Genomic DNA, 20,962 nt, shown 5'->3' on the forward strand with positions numbered 1-20,962 from the left:
GCTTGTCGAGCCTCGAGACAGATCAGACCCCTTCATGCCCTCCAGTGGAGCTATCTTGGCCCATTCAATTCCATGTGATAAGCAGCACTGCTATTCCAAATTTGCACATTTCTGTCAGCGCCCTCTCCCTGATGGCACGTATTTTGCTGCATGCAGCCTTCTGCAGATAATATTAACAGGTAGCAAAAAGTGGCTGCACTGGCTTCATTCCAGGGAGTAGCGATAAAACGAATTGAAACTCTTTGTCGAGAAGTCAGAAGATGCATGCAAACCACTATAATAGGAGTTTCATATTACCCTCAAACAAATAAATGTATTTATGGTTTCTAAATCATTTGTCTTATCTGATACTAGGCCCTGTATAATTCAAAACCAAACCCCACCTTGTCCAGCAGGAGCTGTGATGCTGCTGTCACTTTGAAACAAATGACATTATTTTCCATGCAGCACAAATGTGACGTGAATTTGTAAAAAGAAGACTGTGTGTGACACTAGTGCCCTCTTGTGGTTTGCTCCCAGTTTTTACTTGCCTCACACATTTCCACTGATGACATAGGAGGTTATCAATTTAAGGCGTTGAACACATAACTGAGTCCGGCCATAGACGTGTTGTTTTTTTTTTTTAAATATATCATTCACTATTTTTTCACTCTCATAAAAGAAAACAGTCTTTTACAGCAACCTTTTAATTATCATCACTATGACATGTTTTTTTCTTGGGTAAATGTTACAGTTGCATAAAGATTGTGGTTAATATGGTCAAAATATAGAGTTTGCATAAGAAAGGCACTTTATGACAAAAAAAAAAAAAATCAACATTTTCTCCTGTTCCTGTGTGCTTTGTGTAGTTCGTTTCTTGTCATAACTGAGGATGGAAAGCCTCCTTGTTTTGAATTATTATATAAAAAAAACTTTGGGTTACGCTGTAGAAGAAAGGCACCCTGTTTAAATGTTTTACATAATTTTTGTAGTTTCTCAGGATAATCTCGCACCTCTCCCTTTGTAGTAAATGAGCTAGTAAGACTTTTGTACTGGCATCATCATTGTTGTATATTTTCCCATTAGAATATCTCCACATATTTGGCGTCTTCCCTCACCAGCGGTTACTCTGAGCTGCAGCTTCCACATCCATGATTCGTGGAAGTCTACCACTAGCACCACCTTCCAGGTAACCAGACTTCACAGCAGGTGTATCCGAGAGCCTCCTCTTGCTTTTGTTCAGTTCTGTATCAGAGGAAAAATAATCAATTTTACAAGAGGAGAGGAGCACAGCATACTGCCAAAACAGAGAGAGAAGCGGATACGGCATAAATCCCGGCTGAGGCTTCAGAGATTCACCTGAGATTGCTAATAACATCTTGCGCCTTGCTCCAAAGGTAGATACACCCACTTCCTTCAGATCTTCATCAGACAGAGTGAGGAATGTCTGATAATCGATCTAGAGGAGTGTAGACCGAAGTTGCATCATGATGCTCATTTATAATGCATTAACTCTTTCGGCTTGTGTTTGCAAGCTGAATGAAAAAAAAAAAGTGATTTCAAAAAATGATCAAGTGCGACTCTGTGTGAGTTTACCTCTTGCTGTTCAAACACATCGATGTATTTGAGCAGGCCCAGCTGGCCGAGCAGCTCGGGCAGGTCATCTGTCAAGTGGGGGCTGGGGCTCCGCTGACTGCAGGTCGACCCCCTCCTCTGTGAGCACACACTTTCGAAGTAGCTGCTGCCATTGCTCGCAAAGCTCTCCGCTGAACACCAGAGGTCAAAGTTTAGAGGAAAAGGTTAAACGCAGCAGGGAGCAGGTGATCTCTGTTTAGCTGAGTGCACAGAGGTCAGACTTACAGGGCTTGTCGCTTCTACTGCGGTTCATTGAGGAGGCAAATGCAGGAAAAGAGGATGATGAGGAGAAAGTAGTCAGAGGTGAGGATGGGGAAGATGAGGATGAGGACGAAGAGGAAGAGATGGGCTGGGATGAAGATGTGGATCCACGTCTGTCCCTCCAGTTCTCAGAGTCGCTTCCATTAGCCACCTTTCCTGTCTGAGCAGCCCAAGACTAGAAGGAGATAGTAACAGCATTAAAGTGGACCTATTTTTGCTCTTGGACTCTATTAACTTTGCATGATGCAAGGTTAAAGATATTCCTTATTTATCTTTTACTGGGTCTTGGTGCATCCCCTCCATTCATCCACTGTCTGTTTTTTTTTTTTCTTGTATTGCTCTGACACTTTGTCTGACAGGTTTGAAAACCAGGTGGATGTTACTGCTGTTCTTGTATCCAAACTGAAAATATGGGAATCTATAATAAGTTCCCTTATACAGGCTAATGTTGCTTTCTTCTGACAGCGTTTTGCACAATAGCATCATCGTGTCATTTTGCCACCATGCCCTACTGTCATCTCTGCCCTGTCTCTGTCCCAGAGACAAATAGCTGCAAGTGGCCATAAACTTCCTAATGCCTGTAGATCCAAGGATTTAGCCAAATCCATTTAGCGTGTCTCTAAACCAGCTTATTTGCCACTGTGGGCTGATCTGTGACAGTAAAAGTCCTTCACTCGAATCTATCAATGCAGCGGGCATAGCAAATGCTTCCTCCCAGTTGCCTGGGTCTCAGAGGAAAATTGAACTCATTGGAGAAATGCCTCTTGCTTTCATTATCCTAAGTGAGTCTGCTTCTACATCAATGGCCAGTGGGCAGTCAGAGAGCAGCTATTCAAAAGGCTTTAAAAGAGCAGGGGAGATGAGCTGAACCAGCTCAGGTAAACAGGTTGCCAAAGAGTGCCTGTGTTGACCACACCGATGGTATCAGACTCCAGGTAATTGAGCGTACAAATTGGCAGTGCTTACCACACAGTGAGATAAATGCTCGAGACTGTTAGGGGGCAAAACCAATAAATGAGACTGTGTTAGAGGGCCACCGTGGCAGCGCTTGTTTCACTGCACTGCAGTAAAAGCTTCAACTGAATTCAGTCCAACAAAAGTAGCTGTGCCTATAAATCATGAACTCTACCTATAACTTTGAACGAAAACTCAAAATGTTAATCTGTGAGACCATTTTTTCAGCTTTTAAGTAAGCAGTAGGCTCATCTGTACCTGTTGCTGGTTATTACCGGTGCTCAGGTAGGGTTTGTAGTTGCGTCTGCTGATGTTGCGAAGCTCTTTTACAGCCTCGGCTGGCATAGACTTGGAGAAGCCAAGGCCACTCCACGTGTCTGTGGGCGTGCGGACCTCTGTGACTATAGGCTTCCTCTGCATGGCTAACATAAATACACATAAACACAGAGTTAGAAAATGTGACTTTGGGACCAACTGGTATCAAAAGCATTACCGTCTGTGATGTTGTCTGAAATCTGATTGCCAGCTTTCACATAAATGCAGCACGTTGCATGTTCAATGCGGAAAGTCTGACTGTAGTAGTGCTGTGGCAAAAGAAGTGAATAAGGAAACACTTTCAGAAAGCTTTACAGCTTTAAATTCACATAAATGGATTTTGCAGCAAGCATCAATACTCATATCCGCAGTCTGTCTATCATAAAAATGCTTTGCAGGTTTTCCACGTCTTCTTTGGTACTCTGATGTGAGCAGGCTGGGTTCATGTGTTAAATAATGAATCACGAACAGTGTTACTTCTCTTGCCAGCATGTGGCATACTTAATAAAACTCTGAGCGCTAAGACTTAGACTGGCATACGCATTCAATCGACAAACAAGTGACCCTGGGCCTCTTCCATGTGTGAATGTGTGATAAAAACTGCAACAGTACTCCATAAAGAGTGCAATATCAACAGGATTATTACTGGTAGGTTTTCATTCGGGTGTCTTTGTGTGTATTTGTGGCGTAAATGTCCCATTCATATCCTGGCATACGGGTGTCTTAATGGCTGTGAGGCAGATGGCCCATTCAAACTGCTAATTCATAATCCCATAAAGGAACACTGAGGGAATTTGGTACCATTTGGCTGCAGATCTCTTCAGTATCTCTCATTCTGCGTGAGGGATGCTACGTGTGTGTCCACGCACGCTTGTGTATGAGAGCACACGCACCATTCCTGGATGCATGTGTGCGTGGGTTGTCTGCATTGTGTATCTACCCCTGGTGAATTAAGTGGGAGTGCCAGTGCTACTCTATTATAACTTTGGCACACTGCAGCCCATAAACAGGCCCCCTTCATCAGTTGTCTTGGCAGTGAGCACTGCGGAAATGGGACCCCTTTATCAAATCCCTACTTCTGCTTGGGATATTAATGTGTCTCCCCTATAGCATGCTTGAATAAACTTAAAAGCCTACTTCATCTGGCTTAATCCACTGACATTAAGTATTTTTCCAGCAATGATGTGAGCAAAACATGTGATTGTTACCAGCAAAACTAAATTATTCCTGCTCCTGTTCAGCTCCGAAAACAAAACAAAAAAGTGTGCTGATGAGCAAAACAACAATATACTTCACCAAAATCTATTTTCGTGCAACTATCTGCAGAACAGCAACTGTGAATCAATAAAAAAGAAGGAACGCTTGCTTAGCAGTGCTAATCATTGTTGCAGAACGTTTCTGAAACCGCAGCAAGACAGGAAGAAATATTAAACATTTAGGAGGACTAACCTCTGGTTGCCAGCAGTTTCTTCTTTTCATAGTCATAATCCTACAAAGTACAAACAGGAAATGGAGTAGGTAAATAATGCATGAAATTGAATTTTTTTCTTTGGTTACTGAGAGATGGGAGGATAGCGGGAACCTAATTTACAGCAGGAACAAACACTTGCATAAGAAAACACGTCCTGCTGCCGTGGCAGTAAACTTGTTAATCCTTCTTTGCATAACCTTTGCGTATGTGAGATGGGAGAAAAATAAGAGGGGAGACCAACAAAGAGAGAACCCAATTTTCAAAATCAAACCGCAAATCAATAGATTATAGACCGTGACAAAGAAAATGATCTTCCCGTTTTCAGTTTAACGTGACATTTTCAGCGTTCGCTCATCCACTGTCCTACAGAGATGTGATTATCTGTCCACTGAGCATCATCCGTGACCAAAATGTGTGCCACAGACTCTGTGCATAACTTCGTGAAGAAACAAGCAAGGAAGAAACCTGCAGCTCCTGTTTTTCTCACCTCAGCCTTGAATGAGTCAGCGCGAACATTTTGAGCCAGAGTCACACCTCTCCTCAGGCTGTTCCTCCGCTCACTCCTCCCCCCCTCAGTGTCTGCGTTCAGCAGTCTGGCACAGTCAGGAGGAACACACGCGCGCGCACACACACACACACACACGCACGCACACACAGATGGTAAAGCAAGGTTAGGTGAAACTGTGATGGCTCTGTGCAATCTTTGAGTTCTTATTAACTCTTTCTTTCACCTGGCTGCAGCAGTTCTTTCAAAGTGTCATCGTGCAGTTTAAATATAGAGTGTGTTAAATGTGAGCTAAATTAAAACTGCACGCTCTGTAGAGCTGATTTATATCAAATCAAACAGAAACCAAAGTAGAGCAAGTATAAACAACAACAAAAGAATTTTCCAGAAGTTAAGACTTTAAAGATTATGAAGAGTCATCAGAGAGTAGGTGTGTGTACCTGCAAAATGCTCACCTGTATGTTAACACCTGCCCTGTTGAATGGCGCCTGCCCTGGCTGAAAACCTTGGCAATTTCAGGACCCTGAAGGCTCCCCCTCCGACCATTCAGTCCGATCCTGCTGATGCTGCTCTTCAAAGCGTCACACGTCTCAGACGATGACATCGCCACACACTCAGAGCTCTCATGCTGACCAAACTGGTCCTCATTTTCCAGAATCTGAAAAAGAGAATTGGAAAGTTTCAGAAGAATTTCCCATTGTGTTTTGTCATTTTGAACATTAACAGTGAAACACCTTCTCCAGAGGTCGACCATCTGTTCCCTTCGGCCCTACCCTACCCTCCTCAGTGGGAGAGGTGAGGCCTGGTGGAGGTGAGGGGCGTGGCTTTGTACCGCTTGGCATCTCTGTAGCAGGAACAGGCACGGGGCCTGATCAGCAAGAAGAAGGGTGATATGAATGAATCAGTATGAAGCAGAAAATTTTTAAAAAGAATTATTCTGATTGCAAAAACAAATCACATGTGTTAATGCTCTCACCCTGTTCAGACAGGCGAAGCTGCTGCAGCAACATATTGAGCCAGTAATTGGTCAGCCCACTGCCAGGTAGCAGAGAGCCAGGGGTCATTTCAGCTATCTTAACAGTCTCAGAGGAATCCAGCCCCAGGAGTAGACGGCGGGCCTCATAGAGGCAGGAAATATTCCTTTCCAGACCTTTCACCACAACTGACTGACAATTATAAACCAACACAGATTTTTAGATCAGTACTCAACTCAGCAGAAAACTACAGGGGAGAATATTTTGCATTCAAAATCAAAGAAATATTTCAGGGCAAGTTTTTATCAATACAAAGCCCAATCAAATTAGCATTCTTTTTTCAGTTGTGTCTCAAACAATAAGCATCAGAGCCACGAGGTAAAACGTACCTTGCTGGTCTGTTTTACTTTGGGCTTGACGCTAATGAAGACTCCAAGGTTTCGCATCATCTGAGCTAGCTTACAGGGATCGGCCTCCCCATCTTCACGCATGTCAAACATCAAACACACAGGCAGACAGTCCTATTGTGTACACAAATATGCAAACATCACACAGATTGTAAAAGTATCAAACATTAAAAGCAGCAAAGTTTTCTCAGCATTGTTTTTTAGCAGTTATGCGCACACAAAATAAACAGCCCTGCTGTACCATGAGATGCTGCCGAGCCAGACAAACCCCATCAGGGCTGCCCTGAATGAGCAGCGAGGGAGGACTCTGAGGGGCGCTGAGGTCCGGTAGGATGATCTGGGTCTGGGTCTGGTGCATAACGCTCAGGAAGTGAGCGCCATTCTGTCCCAGCAGGAATAGGTGCTGCTGGGAGGTGACGTCCAGCTGGCTGTTGACAATACCGCCTGCAACCTCTGCTCCCAGCAGGAGGTCCATCAAGATGCAGGTCGCCTTCTGTGAGGTGATGGTATATATAGTCACGACATGATACTTAAACCTCATTACCCAGTAGTCTCCTTAATCTTTAATGCTAACCTTTACAACATCTGCATTGCCCTGCAGACCCCAGACGGTGCAGCAGCTTCCATAAAAGGGTGGCTGGGCTTGAGGCTGGGGTGGCATGGCCCTGAAGCTCACACTGACTCCCAGAGTCTGTACTACCTGCTGGATAAGTGGTGAACCCGGATCTGGCAGAGCCTGGGGCACAAGACTCACTGGCAGGTCAAAGGTCAAGGTTAGCGGCTGGAGGTCCTGGGATAAGAAGGGTAAGGGTTCGATGAGAAGGAGACACAGAAGGGAGGGATAATGAAGAGGTGGGAGAGAAACAAAGACAGAGACAAGACAGGCAGTGCATTGACAGATATACCTGTCCTTTTTGTGTCAGCCATCCTCTTAATCACTCTATTGATCTTTCCGTCTGACAGGAGTGAAAATATTGAGTGTTGAGACAAATAAAAATCTATTCTGTGCAGTTTGCTCAAATTACACATTGACAACTCACTCTTATCCTCCTCCTGGCTTCCTCTACGCCTTCTACTGGCCCAGCGATGGAGACCTGGTAATTAATAAATAAATAACATGTAAACGAATTGGTTTTCAGTTTCCTGTCATAGTGGCAGCAGTTAGTGGAATTAAAATGCCATCTACCTGGTTGCTTTTCTCTCCAGTAGCATTGTGACGGTTGGAGTCAGGGAAATGAATATGACAGGATGTGACCTCCATCACTTTTTTGATATTCCCTCCACCTTTTCCAATCACATGAGAATGCTCCGTATAGGCCACGTCCATTTTTAGAGTCACCTTGTTTACCTGGTTTTATATAAACACTGGTTATTTGAGCAGATTTCAATTCAATACTGGCGTTAACATAAAAAAAACATAAAACTACTTTTATTAAAAGCTTACATTCCTCTATGGATTCTTGACATTGTAAATTTAAGGCATCAGCAACCTCACCCTGGTTTCCAACACTTCTAGTATCTTCCTTTTGGCTTCCAGGACATTAGCTCTCTTCCCTTCCACCTTTACGTGTGGATCTAGAAACAATAGATGGAAAATGATAAATCTCTGTTAACACACACACACACACACAAAGCTGTGGGAAAAACACAAAACAAAGAGCACTGATTTTGGTGTGAACGGAACATGAAGAATTTGCCACCTTTCTTTGATTTGGCTCCTATCTTCAGTTTGGATGGCCATTTCACCTGAGTGTTAGTTTCTCTCATTACCTGTGAAAGCACGGACAATAGAAGAGAGTGAGAAACAAAGAAGCTGCTATCACTCTATGCAGGAAAGATCGTAACAGATACAATGAGAACACACACATTCAGAGAACACAGCAGATCTTAGGATACAAAGCTGCCTCCACCTCCAATTATCACCACCATAAAATCTGTAATCACTGAATGAAGAGCATCTAACAAGTAATAAAACTGCAGCAGGGATGTTTTCACTGGTCTAAGATAAATTTCACCACGAGGCTTTAAAACACTAGTGATTACACTGTCAGTGGTTTTTACAAAGGAAAATGGCCAAATATTATTAGTTGTTTGGTTTATGAATAAAGTGTTTGAATGTGTGTAGAGCCACTTACTCTCTCAAAAAACTCCTCTCCTGTCTCGACACCCTCATGCTTTGGAGCTGAAAGAAGAAGTAGGCAAATGTAAAAATGAGGCAGATAAAGATAAAATAAACCCCTAATAAAACCCAGCAGAGAGATTTGTCAGGTTGTATTGGTCGCCACGCAATGTTCAATATGACGCATGTGAACACAAAGTCTGCATTTCAATGTTGACTTGGCTGAAATTTGTCAAGCCAGTGGAACAAGAGGTTGCTGGGAACATAAACAAGTTTAAAAGGCCATTGCTCCATGGTGACATTTACAGGGTTCAGGGGGAGCCCCAGGAATGCCTTCAACCCCCTCCTTTTATCACTACGGGTTACGCTGGCCAGAGCTGAGGAATGAGAAGAAAACACTATGGGGTGGAGCAAAAAGGTGGTGGTTAGGAAAGGCAGCCACAAATTAGCCTGGAGACAACTAATCACATCAATGGCATTTGCTGACGCAAATACCTCCCACTTTACCCAAACAAAAAGAAAAAAAAATTAAAGTACAAAACCAAGGGGAGGGAGGGGGATGTACGAAAATCAGTGTGAAGGCCTGAATGTGGTGTGACAGATTATTACCTAAAGGGTTGAGATGGGATGTTTACTGCCTGATTGAGGCTGCTCGAACAGCAGTAAAAGCAGAAGTCCCAGCTGCGCGCGCATTAAAAACCAAGCCGCGGTTATCAGAGCTGAAGCACTTTCCCATCAAGCGCAAACATCAGCTTGTGTCTACAGCGGTGGCACGCTGTCAGAAAGAGTTTCCCCGGCGACACAGGGGAGGCATTTGTCATGAACCCGCCAAGCAGCCATAACTAACAGAGGCAGTTACCTTTGCTTCACAGACGGGAATGATAATAGCCAAAAGGACCTGCGAATGCATAAGCAATTGCAGGTCATAAATCACAATGATGCAGCAACAGGGGTTTAGTGGATGGCGTTTACTGATGGCGACAACAAGGGCACAAGCGGCTGGAGGCCCCCAGAGGCACGTGGGATCAGGTAGATAACAAGGTCAATGAGGAACACAGGATAGGATAGGTTTCAAAATAACACAAAATTCAGATGTTGTAGAGTTCAAGGCAGACTGTGAGAATGAAGTCGATAAGAAAGCCCTGAAGTTCAGGCACATAGCACTGACAGTTCCATCCATAAAAATTGATAATCCCATTTAACTCACCATACAACATGGTCTCCAGCTTCTTCCTATCGATCCTGAACCTCTCCTCCACCCACTCTGGGTCCAAACTCTTCCCTTTTGTATTCTCCTGTTCCGAATCACAGCTTCTTCCCACTTCTTCATGTTCCTCATCCTCTTTTTCCTCTCGGTCACACTGGGTCTCGCCCAGCTCAGCTTCTGCCTCTGAGTTGGGTTTTAGGCTGTCTTCCAAGTCAGGCTGCTGGGGTGCTACAGTGGTCGGGACTGGAGAGCTTTCCTCTGTGGTAGTGGTGGCCATAGCAGGACTGAGCCCTTGTCAGTGGTTTTGTGTGTGTGTGTTTGTGTGTGTGTGTTTCTGAGGAGTATGTGTGCATGTGTGTGACCAAGGAGACCAACAGGGACAGAAAAAAGGGAGAGAGGGGCAAGAAACACCCCCTGTGTCTTTTTTTTTTAAACATCCCCCGCCCCCTTCACTTAGTTTGGTACACAAAACTCTTTCTCTGCCCGTTCAAGCTTTAGGAGCCTTGAAGGACTTGTCTCTTTGGCTTTCATTGCACAGATGGATAAAAGTAGCTTCTTTGCACCGGCACACAGTCTCTGCTCTATCGTAGTGACTGCAGAAAGGCTAAGACAATACAACTTCAAGTAAGGCTCACTTTTCTCAGAACAAATCCTCAGTAATCCTCACTTCAGTGTCCACAGATTATCTGGATTGATAGTCAAGGTCCAATGATAAGTCAGGACACAAAACTCTCTCACACAGACACACACGCACACATCCTGACATCCAGCTTCACATCAACGCACACAGCTAACAAAATAAACAGGTCATCCAGCCACCTCAGATCATGTCTGCACTCCCTCCCCGTCCTCTAAATGAGACACAGGGGGCTTCAGATTCCAGAGGTCGGGGTGAAAGCGATCAAAGGGGTATAACGCAGCGGTTTTTCAAAAGAAGCTTTCAATTCCTGTCTGTACTAGAAAAAGTCCTACTATCTGCAACTCTACCAACAGAATACTGTAAGATATGAAAACATATATATACTGTATCAAAGTATGATCACATCGTTAGTGTCAGTAGTGTCATTTACTGTTCCAGGTAACACATTTGTAACTACTTCATATGCATCTCTGAGATCCTGTATCAGGTTTTTGTTGGATTTTGTCCTATTTTCCTTCAGATACTGTTTCCCTGATTTCTTTTGAAGACATATTGGTATGCTGAAATATGGCAAAATTTTAATTAACAGCTCTCTGGGAATCACCTTGCTGGTGTAAAATTACTGATTTAAGCTTGTCAAATTGTATTATCTTTGATCTTCATCAAAGATTAACCTAAAGATATGGGAACAAATTATGGGATTTTGTGACAAACCTAAAGATACAGTTTAAAAAAAGCTTCCTTGCTAATCTGTCTGTTATGTAAAGAAACAATCTCTGTTCATTTTTTTGGTTAGGTACCTTTTTCATGCTCGGACGAGTCAAAGGTCTGTGTTAAGTGGCTTAACAAGTGGGATCAGGTGAAAAATGAAGGAAAAGCAGCCAAAGAATAACTTTGAAAGACCTTCTAACACCTGGAAAATAATGAAATCTGGCTCACTGGAAGCAAAATATGAAGAAATGAGGGAGTGGCTCAAAACCTTTACACAGTGCTGTATTTCGTTTAATAGCTACTCATACGAGTCGGATTCTGATTAGTCTTTGAACCACTAAAAATACTTAGGACTGCTGTAACACAAAGCATGAATCTCTAAAAATAAATGTAGCTATCAGATAACAGCGGTGAAGCAAGTTTCTGCTGTCATAAACTGTTTAAAATGGACAAAATAAAAGAGCAAATGAGATTTCTGAATTTGTTTAGCACTTATTATTAAGTCCCCTCACTGCTTTAAATGTCTCACATTTGAGAGCTGAAGTGCAGATTGTATTATGAGCAAAAACAAACTGCTCAATTAGTCAGCACTTGTGGGACTGTGCTTCCAGCTCACCCTGATGTTTTTCCATATTGCCAAGACAAATCTGGCCCCAGGCGAAGCAGCAAACACTATCTGGCTGTGCAGCGATCTTGCTAACGTTACAAACTACTTCAGGCTAGACTTATTTGCCTGAGGAGGATCGTAAATGAAAGACATGAAGACTTTGTCACCATGGCAACTGGTCAGGGAGTGAGTTATTCAAAGTTTAATCTGTCTTTACAATTGCAGACCTCTTACCTCCCGCCCCTTGTTTAGACCCATCTGACGGGAAGGATGTGGGTTTCCAGTAAAGCACAGGGGTGTGCGTCACCGTTTGATCAACATGGAGGGCAGAGAAGGCCAAACGCTCCTGCAGAGTGACTGATGAGGATGAGCTCTGGATGGTTGCTTAGATCAGCCCCTCAATTCATCAATGATTCAGATCAGGAGCATCTTATTCTCCTTATTCATGAGACCACCTTACCAAGAGGGCACTCTGATCCTTGGAAATCTTAACCAGGTCTTACGAGTGCTGATGTGTGTGAGAGAAGTGCTACAGATGCAAAAATAATAATAATATAAAAAAGGCCCATAGTGCAGTTAATCCTTAATCAGATACTATCAGTTAGGCAGGGACTTCATTAAAAAGTCTGTTTTTGCTTTCCTAATGAGCAGACTCTTTAAAAAACTTGTAATTTTTAGAATTATTTAAAAAATGTTTAAGCCCTGCTGCAATATTAAACTAATAAATTGTGAAGTATGGACTGTATCACATCCATTGGCTTATTTATTCAGTCAATATCGCAACGTGTGCCCTCTTATTTAAAAGTCAAGCAGTGTGTTGCTGTGGATGCAATATGAAATATAGCTCACACTTTTGCCAGTGTACTGCAAAGATAATAGTCTTTCTACAAAGTCTTGTTGCCACTGAACCTTAAGATTAAAGAAAACTTTACCAAGAACCGTGACATGATTGAGGGTGTCTTTCAATTGAGTTTTTGTTGTTGGTTGTGTTTTGATCTCCTAGTGTACATGTGCTCCCCCCTTGTCCTCTCTGGTCTGTCAGTTAACTTCACAACTCATTGGAGGCATTTTAATTAAAGTTGTGGTAAATGATTAACTCATTTACTCACTGATGGCTGGATTCTGCAGTAGCATTTCTTCTTCTGTCTCTTGGATGGTGTTATGATCTACTACAAGGAAAGCATTAATGTTATCTGTTGTGAATGTGTGCATGGCTTATTGATGCAAGCACCAGGATTAAACATTGCAGCTTGTCTCAATCTACATTGTCTTTGTGCAGAAAATCATCTCAAATCTAAAGCTAATTAAAGCAGAACAGATCTAGTTCTAGTTCTAGTTCTGTTCAGGTTACTGCTTGTAGTCTAAGCCTTCTTTGCTTACCCACAATGTCAAAACATGTTTTTCATTGTATTCAGTGAGGATATATTAAGGTTGCTATAATATACCATCAAGCACTGCACTGTACACAGGACTTCTAGCCACAGCTCACTTGCAGATCTTGACCATAGTTAGGCTTTAAAGTCATGACATATCAATAAAAAATATGAAAGAAAATGTAACAAAAAGAAAAAAAGACAAAACAAAAATGATTATAACAATAGAAACAACAGGTATCGATAAATGATAAACCTTTATAAACATCTGTTAAGAGCAAAAGAAGATCATTTTCAGTGATCACAGATTTGCATTTCTTTAAGTAATAATTTTGCCTTGGCATTAAAATCAGTTAATGTAATTCAATTTTATCTTCATGTATCCCCAGATAAAAAAGTGCAGGTTGTTTGTGAAACAACAAGAGAAATAAAGAGATGGTCCATACTAAGACACATAGAACAGCAATGCATAAAATATCCAGTACATTCACATGGTGTAAGAGAAGAACAATAATATGGCCTCATACAAATCTGCAGTCTTCATGTAGTACCTAGGAGATTCCAGTAGCTCGCACACAAGAATTTCACTCACATGTGCTGTACCAATGTACCTGCACATGTGATGTGACAATAAAAGTGATTTGATTTGATTTGATTTGAGTAAGAATAAAAATTATAATAATATCAGTGCACAGTTCCTGCAATACAAAAAACTGTGGGTGACTCAGTTCATGAACACAAAATATATATATATTGTTTTTCTCTTTATAAAATGAAATAAAATATCACATGACAATTAACTTCTCAAATTTCCAGAAACCTAAGCGTCTGAAAGTGTGATACCCTCATACACCGCAAGTGGGTGCTGTGAAGATGCAACTGCAAATGCATCGATTGCGTAAACCCCGCCACCCTCCACTTCCGGGTCGGTATTTTTACGGCGTAACTCGTGACAGGTTTTTATTTACCACCAGTGCTGGAAGAAATCCGTTAGCGGTATGGAGCCATACGGACCCCAGATAACTTAAACAGGCCAGTGCGGACATAACCTTTCATTTAAAGGAGCCGTTAGAGACAAACCATGTGGAGGCTCCACGGTTTTGTTGGAAGAGGTGAGAGAAAAGTCGAGAACGCCCCTTTTTCTTCTTCTCTCTTTCTACACTGAAGTCAATTATTATCAACATTTCAGAGTTTACCAAGCGTTTATTAACAGAAAACTGAGGTTATTGAAGTTACTAATCTGTTGTACGGAGCTAAAAGCTAGGGTTAGCTCCTGTTGCAAAACTTGCCAATCCATTTATTGTTAATGCTATGGAGAGTTCCCATACACCAACACTACCTGTCGTGTGTGCCACACGCCAAGACATCTGGATTCCCGTCTGGATTGCACTGCCCACGTCTTAGTTTGCTTTAATTTTCCAAAATTAGCTCATTATCGGATCTAGATCTTCAGAAAAAGGTTTCAGAAAATTTATTAAAGGCAATGTCAGTTCTTTAGAAATGCGTTGTTGTTATTGTGGTTTCAGTGCATAGCGGTCCAGCTGCGGTGCAAAATCTCTGTCTCTCAATGCTTATAAACAACTGAAGTAATTAGGCTGTGTACTAAGGTACAGAGAATGCTTTGTAGTTCTGAGGAGACTGTCTCCTAATTACATTGTCTAACCTTCTGCTCAGTTCTGCATCGATATCATGGCAACAGCACCCTGCGACTGTCCCAAAACCACCATGTGGAGGACGAGGTCATCAACAGCTCAGCTGTCCTCTCCACGTCTGGACACTCCCCTGACAACAGGTACTCCTCCTCTCCACGCCTCCTTTCTTCTTTTACCTGTTTACTTTACAAGGCGAGCTTTGAGCATCTCCCTTTGATGTCCAAATTTTATTGCCCTCAAAATGCAGGCAGTATCATCAGGTGACGAAAAAGAACCTTTGAAATAGGGTAAAACCTCAGACTCTGCCCTCATTGCTGTCCTTTCCTGTTTCTTTAGCCCCACTTTGAACCTATTTTGCCCTTGCTGCTGCCCTTTCAGCTGGTTGCATCATCCAGAAGCATCTGCTTTGTGTGTGTGTGGGTGTGGGTGTATGACCAATGCAAGTCAAGGGAACAGAAACAAAGCCGCCTGCGTTAAAAACAGAATTCATGCAGTGCCTTAATACAGTAGACTGGAAATACAGACATTTGGAAAAGAAAGTTTTCACAGGATTTTGTACAAAAAAACCCGTAACTGCTTCTGTGGCGGGATGAGGTCAGAGAGTTGTGCATAAATACATGCAGTGAGCGGTAGAAGTAGAAGGAGGAAGAAGAGTGGGCCATAATTCCTCCACAAAGATGTGAGAGACTGATAAAGTCCTACAGAAAACAATTCAAGTTACGGCTGTTAAAGGTGGTTGTACTAGCTGTCGAAAGGGTGTACTTATATTTTGACCAGACTGCTGCACAGAATCTTGTGCAAATCTTCTTTTTCTCATTACTCTCTGCTTTGTTTATTGCAGATCTCAGGAAGAGGAGGATGGAGAGAGGAGGAGGAAGCAGAGGACCTTTCAGTCCAAGTATGCTGAGTTTCCGCGTTACACGGCTCTGGATGCTGTGGGATGGGTAAGTCATGTGTTTTTGCATTTAAAATACAAACATGTAACCAAACATATTTCTTAGCATGTCCTGCATCACTTTTTCTGTGTCATTAACTTTATCAGGAATTGCCTTCATGTTCTAATAAGAAAGTTGTCAGGACACATGTGAGGGCTGCTGTTGATTTAATATATTCAGATGGTAACATTCCTGAAGACAAAAGCCACTAAAACGACTGCTAAACATCAACATCATCAACACCGGAGCTGCACAGTTTGCTGCACATCACTGCTGAAATCCACAGTATCTGCACTCAGTGTGTTCTGACTCCTTTAGCACAGCTCAGTGGTTTCACTTTGTAACTGCTTTTTAAGCTACAGCAATGGCAGACATCAGTGGGCCAGCAGGTCAGACCCAGCTGTTTACCCCAGAGGACATTTTGCTCTCATGTTGCTGCAGCAAAACAATAGCTGCACTATGCTTTTATCATAATACGTATGTCCACTGTCTCTGAAATGTTCATGTTTTATACACATGGACCGATTACTCATGAGTTTTAGCTGAAATAGAAAACCTCTGTCACACTTGGTTGGCCGTTCCAGGCGAGGGTGCACTACATCAGATGTTCTCATTTGTTTGTCTGCAGGGTGCAGCAGCAGTTCTGTTCATGCAGCTCTGCAGGAGGATCCACTCCCAGTTCTCCTCAAGCACAGAGCCCAGTCCAAGCCCTGGAGCCCTGTCAGCCCCCTCCACTCTACACAAGTGTGGCTATCACATCCTACTAGAGATCTGTGAGTTCTTCTGCATTGTTGTAGCTGTGGAGTAGATGCACACAAGGCAGATCCCTTGGCAAAATAGTTTCATACAGTGGACATGTAACTGTTTCCACAAAAAAACCCCACTTCTATCTTTTAAGTTGTGTCCTGGCTATTTTGTTGCTTTCGCTCTTTTTACGCAGTATCAAGACATGATGTCCTGCCCAGAGGAAGGAATGTGTTGTGTCTGCAGGGGGTGCTAGAGAGACAGAACCAAGATCAGTCCCCAACTCAGAGTAGTGACAGTGACAGCAGCAGCACAAAGGACCAGCTGACTGCCATCTCTGACCACCAGAGGGAACTCCTGATCCAAGATGCACTTATACCAGGTTGGTTCTGTGCTTGTCATAGTTTAAAGATTGCTTAAAAGTATCTTAAAAAAATACATTTTATTAATTTATATTTTATGAAATAGAAAAATCAACAAGTATTTCCTCCTTGACTTGTAGAGGATGAACTCCTGTCAGCTTCCTGTCCGCTGCAGGATGATGCCAGCCAAGACAAGGCAGAGAAACCCGACACCAGTGATGAGGTGAGTCTTCATCATTTGGTTTGTCAACTTTAAAGAAAGGGGTTTTTTTTTGTACTTTCAAAAAACAGACTTGACCTTTTGTCTTATTTTTATTATTGTGTTTTTATCCTCTTTAACGTTTCCAGGAAATGTTATCTGATGAAGAGAGGCTGGCAGCGGCAGCACTGAACCTCAGACGTGTGGAAGACGTCTGCGTTCCTGTTGTCCTCAACATAATTGGTCATTATTTATCAGCGCACTTAAAAAAAAACATATATATCAGATAAACTTAACACATACTGCTGTTGGAGTCAAATGAAATGGCCTTTGCACGGTTATTTTTTTCCTCCTGTATGTTCCCTTATTTCCTGTTCTATATCTCCTTGTGTACAACAGGTCTAGAAAATGCCAAGAGGGAAAACCACCAGGAAGCTTTCACCTGTTTTCTCGCTGCAGCTCAGCAGGGCTACAGCAAAGCCCAGTTTAATGTGGCGGTGTGCTATGAGAAAGGTAGAGGAGTGAGCAAGAACAAGGAGAAGGTGAGACCTCGGCCATCACTCTTGTAGCAAACAGTTTTGCTTTTGTGGACCATGTAAATGTATAAAATTAAGCATGAATTGTTTACTTCTGATATTTAATTTCCTAATTGCATTATTGAAATATCTCCTGTGATTTCTCTTTAAGGCTCTGCACTATTATAGGCAGGCAGCCGCGAGTGGCCACAGACAAGCTCAGTACCGCTGTGCAAAGCTGCTCCTGACCAGCAGAGGGCACCAGAGTCCAGAGGAGCTGAGCACAGCCATCGACCTTCTGGAACAAGCTGCTGCAGCTGGGCTGACCAAGGTAGAAGTCATGATCAGTTTCTCCCAGAGAACCATTGCAACTCTAGTACATTTATATATTATATTGTGTAATTTGAAAGAAAAAACAAACAAACTTGAAAACATTTTCAATACAGAAGAATTCAGCATGTTGCATTTGGAAAAGTACCCACTTACATTTGAAAAATGTAGAAATCAAATAGCTGATAATGTAAATACGATTTTTCATTCATATTTTTTTCCCTGGAACAAAACTTCTCTGAGAAAGTAAAGCATTTGTTAACATGCTAATATTGATACCTCTGCAGGCTCTCTCCACCTCTGTTATCTGAGCACTGAGAGATAATATTCATTTTTTTCTTACATTGCAAGATTTTTGCCTTTTAAAATTAAATAAGCTGAAAGCATCAAACAACTGGCTCAAACTCCACCTGGAGTCTTTTTTTCCTTCTATCTTTAAGCATCTCTTAATTGTTATTCAAGCACATTTACTGCTATCAGCATGTATCAGGGGTTTTTTGGGGTTTTGTTTTTTGCTGATGTTGGCGCTTCCTTACTGAATTAAATCAGCTTTCCATTTCTCCTCTTCAGGCCCAGCTCTGCCTGGCCTCCATCTACGCCCAGGATACAGTGAAATATGGTTGTAAGTCCATCCAGAACCTGGAGATGGCAGCAGAGAGTGGCGTGAGTGCTTCCTTTAGATGTTTCTAGACTTTAATCAATGCTTTATCTCAGAGATCGCCTCCCTTTTTAGAGTCGATCATCCTGGAGGTTGTCAGGATATCCTATAGGAAAAGATTATTCCAACAGTCTCCTGGTTTTTGATAATTAAAAAAATCTGCAGTTACAGATGTTTTGCAACTTTCTGGTGTAGTTGTGTTAAAGATTATAATCAGTTACTGTTTTTTAAAATTCGTTTAGGGCTGGTTTTGCTGACTGTACATTTAAAGTTTGCCCTGGAAGGTTTACCTACTTGAATTGCATGTTTCCTTTTGTTCTCAGGATGACACTGCTCAGCTGTTCTTGGGAAATTGCTATGAGAGCGGCTTTGTTGTGCAACAGAACTTGAGGACAGCTATTAAATTTTACAAACAAGCCGCTCGAGCGGGGAACAAGCAAGCTGAGAGATTACTGAGGCCTCCTAATGAAACCTATAGTAAGGATGCAAAAAATGTGCATTAATGTTAGTCACTGCATTGTTGTAGTACAGTTTCAGTGAGCCAAACAACAGTGATAATACTTTTATTTTTATTTTTCTGTCTCCATCTGTAGCAAAAGAATCCGTGTTGCGGTCCATCCATTCAGCTCCATGCTTCTCAAAGACATTTTCTCCTCTGTCAAGCTGTGTCACTCCCTCCACAAGTCAACCCTCCACCCTCCCTCTCCTGCCTCACTCCTGGAGCACCGGGAGCCTCAGCGGGCTCCCATCTTTGTCCTCCGTACCCCTCCATCTCCATTCTCCGAGCACTGAGAGAAGAAGCTGCCAGTGGACTGTAGGAATAGGATAAATACCGAGAGCCAGCCGCATTACAGATTGAGGAATGTATTTCAAAGTATGAATGAGTTTTCAGAAACCTGGGAAAGGTCAAAGTGTGTTCGGTGTGTGAGGTCTGAATCGGAGTGAATTGCTTTTATACTCAAAAAAGAAACAAGTTTTATTTAGTTTTTAAAAGATGTGAGTTATTTTTTTATGTCAGAAAGAGCTGTGGAGCAAAAGGTCTTGGAATCAGAGAAGAAGCCATCTGTCATTTGTTTTTGTACACTACAGTTTTGTTTCTTACAATCTTCTCTCTGCTAAGTTCTCCAGAAATGTGCCTTTTGGGTGGATCAGGTGGTTACTTATTTCCCTCCTTGCTAATAAGGATTTAATCATGAGGTATCTGATATCTTCTGTCTACTGCAGACAATAATGCCAACTTTAAACCTCTGAAACTGAGGAAGTGCTTCACATGAATGTTATATTTTAACCTTAAATAATATAATTATGTCTTTAGGTTAAACGGTTCAGTGTGGCTTGCTGTTGTAAAAGAAAGACTGCATGCTTGTGATAAACCAACCAAAGGGAAAATTAATGCACTGTGAGGAGGATGTTGTGTTGTCAAATGCGCACATTAAAAAAAAAAAAGATCCTAAAGGCTGCCTGGCTTCTTTTATCGTTATTTTAATACTCATCACAAAACTGGCTTCAAATTGTAGTTTTTCTGTGTTCGGTGTTGCAAAACAACATTGTCAGATTTGGAAATGGCTTTTCTGTTGTTGTTGTTGTTTGTTTGTTTTTATCACAGTCAGGTGTGCTCGAGCACCAGAAGCCATGCATTTTTCCTCAGACTTGTGTATGACGTAAGAGTCGGATGATGTGTGATTCCATTACCTGAGTCGCAAAATAACACCGGTATATTGATTGCGATTGCGTCTCCTTCCGTGCACCCGAGCGTCCTGCGTTCTCGGCTCCGATTGGTCGGCTGGCTGAAGAGCTCCACAGCGCCACGCCACTCCGGGATCCTCTGGCGCAGAGAGAAAGCGCAGCTTGGCCGCCTGCGAGCAAAGAGCCGGGCTGGGAGGGTTTATGATGTGATGTGATATGATAATACGGGCGGCCGGCTGCTGTTACGGGCGGACTCGGCAGTTAAAAAGCGGCCGCTGACTTCAGCCCTGCTCACTACTGTGTTTGCGTGTCGTCGGAGGAAAGGCAAGCGCAGAAGCCCCGGAGGCTGACCGAAGCGGTGAGTGGATGTAAATAGATGCTCTCGATGGGATGCGCTCCCCTCCCAGTGCGGCGGCGGCGGCGCTGGTGCTGGTGATGGGGCTAGAGAGAGAGGAGGGGAGGCTGGATGCTAAAGATTCACTGCGTCTGTTCACATATTAACAGATTATCTTCCGCAATAATGGCATTTACGGCGATCCATCCGCGCATTTCTCTAGATTTAAAGATGGGGTGCTTCCGATTTGTCAGTGAAGGGAGTTTATTAAGGAGGCAGCAAGAAGCGGGGAGCTAGAATACTCCACCCATGACATCATCGACTTTTTCAAGTTCATTTCCCCTCCTGCTTGAGCTTTCATCTGTTGCACTTGCTTCTGCGCTGAGGAA

At 42.6% G+C, this 20,962-nt stretch overlaps 3 protein-coding genes across 5 annotated transcripts in view; 2 read left to right on the top strand and 1 right to left on the bottom strand.

Annotated features, from left to right (window-relative positions):
* Positions 1–670: 670 nt before the first annotated feature.
* Positions 671–10,293, bottom strand: bicc2 (bicaudal C homolog 2). Its single transcript, XM_005937713.3, has 19 exons — positions 9,828–10,293; positions 8,637–8,683; positions 8,202–8,271; positions 7,997–8,076; positions 7,688–7,849; positions 7,542–7,595; positions 7,076–7,291; positions 6,743–6,994; positions 6,484–6,615; positions 6,097–6,286; positions 5,855–5,988; positions 5,576–5,778; positions 5,103–5,208; positions 4,594–4,633; positions 3,088–3,251; positions 1,840–2,050; positions 1,576–1,745; positions 1,339–1,438; positions 671–1,224 (listed from the first exon to the last, which is right to left on the bottom strand). Exons 1-19 carry the CDS (start codon positions 10,102–10,104, stop codon positions 1,094–1,096), a joined length of 2,739 nt encoding a protein of 912 aa, XP_005937775.1. The 5' UTR covers positions 10,105–10,293; the 3' UTR covers positions 671–1,093.
* A 3,768-nt stretch (positions 10,294–14,061) lies between these two features.
* dele1 (DAP3 binding cell death enhancer 1) lies at positions 14,062–20,012 on the top strand. The gene is made up of 12 exons (XM_005937720.2): positions 14,062–14,270; positions 14,833–14,950; positions 15,652–15,754; positions 16,374–16,518; positions 16,686–16,871; positions 16,992–17,074; positions 17,200–17,293; positions 17,450–17,592; positions 17,738–17,896; positions 18,466–18,558; positions 18,877–19,030; positions 19,147–20,012. Exons 1-12 carry the CDS (start codon positions 14,240–14,242, stop codon positions 19,380–19,382), a joined length of 1,545 nt encoding a protein of 514 aa, XP_005937782.1. The 5' UTR covers positions 14,062–14,239; the 3' UTR covers positions 19,383–20,012.
* Positions 20,013–20,113: 101 nt separating this feature from the next.
* LOC102289735 (amyloid-beta A4 precursor protein-binding family B member 2) overlaps positions 20,114–20,962 on the top strand; it is a 37,119-nt gene continuing 36,270 nt past the window's right edge. For all 3 annotated transcript variants that reach the window (XM_005937721.2, XM_005937723.2, XM_005937722.2), the window contains exon 1: positions 20,114–20,597. The gene's annotated coding sequence lies outside the window, so the exon portion shown is untranslated. The remainder of the gene's footprint in view (positions 20,598–20,962) is intronic.

This window comes from Haplochromis burtoni, unplaced genomic scaffold, assembly GCF_018398535.1.
Source record: "Haplochromis burtoni strain Fernald_Lab_line unplaced genomic scaffold, NCSU_Asbu1 Contig_236, whole genome shotgun sequence".
Lineage (NCBI taxonomy): Eukaryota > Metazoa > Chordata > Actinopteri > Cichliformes > Cichlidae > Haplochromis > Haplochromis burtoni.

Excerpts from the sequence above, each read along its gene's own strand:
- bicc2 (XM_005937713.3), bottom strand. The coding sequence starts at position 10,104 with ATGGCCACCACTACCACAGAGGAAAGCTCTCCAGTCCCGACCACTGTA. Across the intron at positions 5,779-5,854 it reads ATGGTCGACCTCTGGAGAAG|ATTCTGGAAAATGAGGACCA; the intron begins GTGTTTCACTGT and ends TCTCTTTTTCAG. Across the intron at positions 5,209-5,575 it reads GGGCAGGTGTTAACATACAG|ACTGCTGAACGCAGACACTG; the intron begins GTGAGCATTTTG and ends TGACTGTGCCAG.
- dele1 (XM_005937720.2), top strand. The coding sequence starts at position 14,240 with ATGTGGAGGCTCCACGGTTTTGTTGGAAGAG. Across the intron at positions 14,271-14,832 it reads CCACGGTTTTGTTGGAAGAG|TTCTGCATCGATATCATGGC; the intron begins GTGAGAGAAAAG and ends CCTTCTGCTCAG. Across the intron at positions 19,031-19,146 it reads GCCTCCTAATGAAACCTATA|CAAAAGAATCCGTGTTGCGG; the intron begins GTAAGGATGCAA and ends CTCCATCTGTAG.